Raw genomic sequence first — 7,201 nt, forward strand, 5'->3', positions numbered from 1 at the left:
CTTTGTTCAAAATGAATTGTGATTTGGAAATGATGATTTGAAAATTATGCGTCGTTCAATTTGTGTATATAAAAGATTAATTCCTGAAAATGAGTTGATATGAATATGGTTTATTTGCCTAAGAAAGGGTTAGAATTAGAAGGACTTCTGAGATAGGTGTAGCATTTCTTAGCAGATGCAGTTTTATTTGTCTTGAAGTTACGTTGTTATGATTTCCAAAAAAAAATGGAAAGGGCAACTTTTCTTAAAATCTCTTTTAAAAAGGCAATTTTAGGATGGACGGAGAAAAATATAATAAGCTCTGTTTAGAAGGTATGCTATGAAGTTACATTGAAGAAATCTAGTACACTGTTGTCAAAATGTGTGTGCAGATGAACAGACTTTTTCTTCTGGTAAACGATTGTAAGAAACTGGTTATTTAGTCAGGTAAGTCTGACCTCAAGAATATACAGAGAGTATTGACCAGTCAATGTTATAAGTGTTGAGCCCCAAACAGCATTTACTAACACACTTTAGAGAAAGAGTATTGACCAGTCAATGCTATGAGCATTGAAATCGAAGCAGTATATAGTAACACACTTAACAGAATGTTACCGACATAGGTGACTACATCCAAAGATATTGTTTTCCCAATCAGATAAGGATAGTAAAGTTAACAGTATGAGAAACTTCTGTAAATTTAGTACGTCATTAACTTGGATTCTTTGGCTCAGAGTGTGAATCAAGAAAGGGACTGGTCACAATACAAATAAGGTAAAAGTGATCTTTATTTACAAGAAAGTAATCATAGGCATGCAAAAGTGCAAAAATTCAATATATAGTGCTATAATGGAGCTCTAGACACAAACTGACTGTAAGCTAACTTTGCTTGACTTCTTGACATCTTCCAGACTAAGAGAGTGTAGCACTTCATACAAGCTTTTATAATGCTATCTTTCTCTATATTTTGTAGGTACCAAAATCATATTTTAGCAATATAGACCCTCAGAATTATCATTGAGCTACTGGGAGCATTCTCAATACACATGCACTACCACCACTGGCTTCATTCCAATTGAAAAATAAGAAAGGATCCTACCCATAATGTATTACTTGACCTTCGAACAGAAAAGATCATTGTTCTTCTTTAGATAATGTGTTCTACTAAACAAAAATCTTTCCCACGAGAAAGTGTATGTGGAACCAAAGAAGAATAACTAAGAACAATGGTAGATAGAGGAAACTGAATTTAGCTACATTCCTTAACTTCCTTTAACATTCCTTAAAAGCACATGTGTAGCTAGAAATGTGCATGTTCAAAATATTTTGAAATATTTTCATAAATTGCTCACTTTTACCAGTTAATTTTGCAGTTTTCTTTATCTTTTAATTATGGTATGGAATATATTTTTACTTTCAACTACAGTGATATCTCACAGATGCCTATTCTATTTCTAAAAACGTTATAGAATTAATTGACAGAAAACAAAGTCCATAGATCAAACAGTGACTGCATAAATATATAAGTTTCATAACTTGTAACCGTACACCTTGACTTCACACATGTGCAAGTAATTTGTAGTTGGTTCACTGCAACCGCTACAATATTTTATAATCTGAATACTGACGTAACGTCCCCCAACAGGATATGGTTGGTCACAGACGAAGGTAACAGGTTCAGTGGTAATTCCACCTCCAACATGCTTACTGCAGAGTGGATTCTTCGTGAGAAGTTTCCCAACCTCCGTAACAGGCACATTTCCAACGCGGATTTCGAAGTCATGTAGTCTATGAACTAAACATATATACACAGTTCGTAAAATTACACAGAAGAGCAACTTTTCCTTAACATTACTTAAGTCAAAATGTGAAATATTATGTAATTCTAATGTGTTGATGTACAGTTCCAATATTACCTAATTCACAATGTGTTTTAAAATGATAATTTCTGTCTTCGTCAAAAATTCAACAGTTTGGTTCGTTTGGAGGAACATAAAAAGGGTTTCGATAATTGTTGATTATGGTTATAAAAACAGACTTTGTTCTTAGAACCATAATCCAGGATCAGTTTGGCCAATAATCAGATCTGAAAAATCCGTAATATATGTTCTGATATCGGTAACTACTAGAAAGTGCTACGATATACATCTTATATTTCCCATGAAACTAATGGATAGAATCATTAAGCGGTGAAAAAAAGTTTTTAATTTTAGTGGCTATTTAGAATACGAAATATTGTAAGGAATAAACATAAAAATATTAACTCTATCATTAAGGCCATAAGAACATGGAAAAACATAAAAAATAAAGACTTTGAATAAAACAAATAATTTCACCCAAGATATTATCATATTATATTGCTTTATTCGTTCTTTCAAATGTTATTCAACATTTATACAGCAGAATATACATTTATTGTAAAAACCCACTATAAATTATGGTGAAACATTTTGATAAGTTAAGTAAAAGCTATTCACCAACTTATGGTATAATGTCTCAACTTTACGTTTTCATCCTGTCTATAATTACCCACCTAATCCTTTTTTCATTATTTTACATTTAATGCATGCATAAATGGTAACTTATATATGTCCCTCGCTGGATCAATGTTAAGATTACGAACTTGCAATTCTAAAATCCAGAGTTCAATTCCTGGTAGTGGACAGCCCATAGATAGTCTATTGTGTAGTTTCCCACTAAAACATGATACAAAACTATATATAGTACGGAATCATTTTATAAGTACTAGATTAAGATAAGATATAAATGTGACATCCTGTTTATGTTGCATCTCATATTGCTTAAGTATTAATATTTTCTAAGTGCAAGGATTCAAGGTTCGTACAGTCGTGGAAATCCAGAAGATGTCATGAAATTTGAAAATGACTATTTCCAAGCTTTGAAATGTCTTGGAAAATGAAAGAAAACGTTTTGGAAAAGTAATGAAAACAACTGGAAATTTCATATATTGTTACGACAGCGGAAGTCACGTGACCCGGTCACTACCGTGCTTGACTCAATTGTCCGTCTCTATCTCTGCCTGTCTGCAATTCCGATTAATAGTCCCGCTTTATCTGGTACACTTATATGCAAGAATAGAGGGCGCGTAGAAAAGGCTAGAGTTGCCACGAACAGACATGATCCTTCTAGAATCTCATGACGTGTTACAAGAAAAGTAAAGTACGTGAATCGTTGTGAATTATAGCGTGTGTTTAAGTTGAAAGTGACTGTGGAAATTAAGTGTATTGCAAGTTGTATTGAGAAAGAATAAACTAGTTTTATTTAAGAAAGGACTTGTATAGCTAAAGTTTAATCGGAAAGAAATTATACCGGAAATTAACAAACGAACACAGAGACGTAACAATATTCTAAACAGCACTATATCTTTTTCTTTAAGTACGTTTTGTTTTCACTCTGTCACTGGTTCCTAAGCTTATTCCGCAATTTTTATTTATTTTATTTTTTTCAAATGGTTACTAAGTAATGAACACGGCTACGAAGGCGCATGCGTCATTGTTCACGTTTGATGAAAAACAACGGGCGAGTGGCAGTATGCTTAATTGTCAGCAGTTTTGTAATTTAATATAGTTTAAAATGCCAGGAAAGTGTACAATTTCACAATCTATTGTTATTGAGCGTTAAATACTCTCAAAGGTTAGAGAAAGACTGTATTGTACAAGAGTCGATCTAGGTGTAAATTGTGTGACAGAAGTTTGATATTTCCAAGATGAAAGAACCGGCCTTGAAAAGTCGTACTAACAAGAAAAAACGTGATGAAGTGGTACATGCAGATACAGCCAACACAAATATTTTGGATATTTTTACATCGTCTTCAAAAACCAAATCTAGTTTGATGAAACTGACAGCCGAAGATAGAAAACAGAATACTTGGCCTCCAGTCATACCACTTGAATGACATCTTGACTGCAAAAGTTCGTTGGGCTTTCATTGATTCTCACTAGTCTTATAAATCCTGTGAAAAGATTAGCAATCTTTTTGAGCTGATATTCTCAGACAGTGATATTGCTTTTATGTTGTGCAACCAAATGTGCTTACCTCGCGCCACTTTACTTTCCAAATCAGAAAACAGGAAAGATATGTGTTGCCTTTTAACGAAAGTTTGAATAAACATCTCTAGTCTAAATAGTTAGATTTCCACCTTTGCATCTTGGACAGTGAAGTAGGATGAGGTAGGAACGAGATATGTTAGTTTTGAATTTTTAGGCCAAGCTTCGGCAAATGATGTAATTGAAAAAATGCAGAACAGAGTGGGTGCTTTTGGATTTAAGAACCTTTGCAGTCGTCTATGGATGAATCCAACACGAACTGGAAAATCTTTGACACGATACAGGCGCAAGTGCAGAAGGACTTAAATTAATCACTACTGACTATGAGCATTTATGGGTTGCACAGAGTTCACAGAGAATTTCGCGATGGTTGTCAAGCAAGCTGGTGGGACATTGATCAGACGCTCCAGTGTTGCCAAATGCGCATTTAATAAGCGGAATCGGAGTTGATTTTTTAAGTCACTTTAAAGTTTTGAGAGTCGCGGGTTGCGGTTTTTTGGGCTTGATTTATTCAGAGGTCACCTCGTTGTTTTTTGTTAAAGCTGACTTCAGTATACAGTGAAATAATTGTAAGAGTAGTTCCGATGATTGACTGGGTTAATGAAGAGCCTACACATCACTACGATTTTAGAACCATTCTATCCACACTCTTGATCAAGTAAAAAAAAAAACAATCGTAAATTTTCTGGCCCGCCCACTTGTCACATTCTATATTCCAATTAAGCCGCACAAATTTCAAATTTAAGGTTAAGCCATAAAAGAGCATTTTCGAAAGGTAGTGCCGCTTGTTTTGAAAGGTTGTTCCGCTTGTTCTAGGCTTGTTTCGAAAGGTTGTTCCATTTGTTTTAGGCTTGTTTCGAAAGGTAGTGCCGCTTGTTTCGTGCATGTTTTAAAAGGTTGTTGTTCCCCTTGTTTTAGGCTTGTTTCGAAAGATAGTGCCGCTTGTTTTGGAAGGCAGAGTTTACTCGCGAGACTTGGCAAAACTGAGACAATCTCCAGTTTATATTGGATGTTTAAATATACTTCTGCCGACGATTTTACTAAAGTAACAGGCTGGGACAAATTCATGCGCAAATTTTGAAATACCAATGGGTGGTAAATGTCAATATAACAGAGAGAGCTCTGTAGCTGTGGCCTCCGGTCTGCTAGTATATTGAGAGTGTGAAAGGGGGAGAAGTACCAAATCCCAAGAGAAAATCGTTAATCGTTTGTAACAATTCAAAAGAGCTTTGCCGACCCTCTCTTTGCAGCAAAAGTTTATATATATATATTTATTTATTTGTACACGATAGTTGGATGACACTATACATTACTTAGATAAATATCTGAATGTAAAATCGTATTGTTCAGTACTCCCAACAGATGTTACTAGTACAGAAATATTTTTTTTTATTTTGCTGCTGTAATTCCTGCACAAAGCAAAATCTTAATGCAAAATTTAAATATTTCTCATTTGTCCTTGATTTTAAACTAGTGGCATCAGTATTGTAAAGCTTAAAAGGAAAATACACATCAAAACATATCGTATTTGTAATTAAGACTTAAGTATCAATTCATTGATTCATGATAGTTTACCCGTAGCATAATCACACTAGTTTAAAATGTACAGTCAAATGTTCCTTTATCACACTTCATAAAAGCATACTAATTGTATTGGTAGCAGTATAAATGTTTTAAATGTACAGTCAAATATTCCTTTATCACACTTCATAAAAGCATACTAATTGTATTGGTAGCAGTATAAATGTTTTAAATGTTGTGTAGTATATATATATAAACTCTATACAAAAACAAATAATTTAACCCTATGCATACGACTGGATCAAAGTACGACCCACTAGATACTTGTAAGGCAAAAACTAATTTTATAGCGCCCAATCAATTTTTTTGGGGAGATACGAACCATAAACTGAAACTCACTTTCCACACACACACACCCGTGACTTCCTCTATTTCAAAATTGACCATTAAAGCTGTTTGACGTTTGTAATTAAATCATTTATAACCAATAGAAAGAGAGTTTTAATTTATGTAATAATATATATTTTTCATCGTTCTCACGAGTGCCTATCTGTTATATATCCTACTGATTAAAAGGTGGCATCACAGATTTTTGATCAACCAACGAAGGGAATTATTTTAAGGCATTTATCCGTTAGTTATAAATTATAATACTTATAGGAGATTGTATGTTTTTGCCTATTAGGTTACGTACTTAAGTGAATATTTGAAATAAATAAAAATTATTTTATGACTACTATTATCGTCATAAGTTAAAAAATAAAAGTAAAATTTATTCATAGGTAAGCTCGTGAGTTACGTAATTTAACACAGTAACTTGAGCTATGCATTCGTCTCTCGTGATTAGATATTAGGCGCTGTTTCAAAGAGCGATAAAGTTATAAAATTAAATAACAACATATTTCAATTGTTACAAACCTTAAGCTGTTTAGGATAAATAATTGCAATTTTCAGTTACAACATGCAGTCATTCTAAAAAGAAAAAAGGGTAATTTAGATTTATTTTGATTTTTTTTGTGATGAATACCAGTTCAGTTAGATGGACCCAGTCTGTTTAGTGTTAGGGTAGAGAAAATAATAGATAAAATAATAGTTTTACTGGAAAAAACAACAACTTGATATTCATTTAGGAGTCTCTAGTGATTATGCAAGTGAAATCTGAAAACCATAAGATACAAAAATTAATCTCAACAAGAAAATCACCTTGCACTCAGACTAGTGAGACTGACTAAAAGTTAAAGTAAATTCAGAGACAAATAATTCGAAGAAGTTCTTCATTAAAATTATATTTTTTTGTGAACAAAAGATTTATGTTTACTAAAAGCTTGCCAAATTTCGTGAAGATACATATATAACATTTAATTAGAGTATATATATATATAGTTTCATGATTATGTTTATGATGTAAGAAAAACACGTAGGTTCAATAATCAATTGAATACAAATATACAATACACTATAACGCGAGCGCTTTCGAAGGTGGGCTTTTCTTCTTCAGGGGCAAACCTTTTGAAAGCACTCGGTTTATAGAGTACTACACCACCTGTTGGTCACCCACTGTTCAGCGGTTATGAAGAATTGAAGCTAATTTCAATATTGCACGAAACTTGTTTTATTCTGTTTCTATTCTCATT

General features: G+C 33.1%; 1 protein-coding gene across 2 annotated transcripts in view; it reads right to left on the reverse strand.

The window, feature by feature from the left end:
* Positions 1-444: 444 nt before the first annotated feature.
* Positions 445-7,201, reverse strand: part of LOC106469923 (fucolectin-1-like) — a 47,784-nt gene continuing 41,027 nt past the window's right edge. The window contains exon 6 of one of the 2 annotated variants that reach the window (XM_022398495.1): positions 445-1,774. In XM_022398495.1, the coding sequence (XP_022254203.1) occupies positions 1,509-1,774 (266 nt within the window). In that variant the 3' untranslated portion in view covers positions 445-1,508. Of the gene's footprint in view, positions 1,775-2,391; positions 2,676-7,201 lie in introns of those variants that run through there. The other variant, XM_022398496.1, reaches the window with a different exon arrangement.

The sequence above is a fragment of the Limulus polyphemus genome, unplaced genomic scaffold, assembly GCF_000517525.1.
Source record: "Limulus polyphemus unplaced genomic scaffold, Limulus_polyphemus-2.1.2 Scaffold3725, whole genome shotgun sequence".
Taxonomy (NCBI): domain Eukaryota; kingdom Metazoa; phylum Arthropoda; class Merostomata; order Xiphosura; family Limulidae; genus Limulus; species Limulus polyphemus.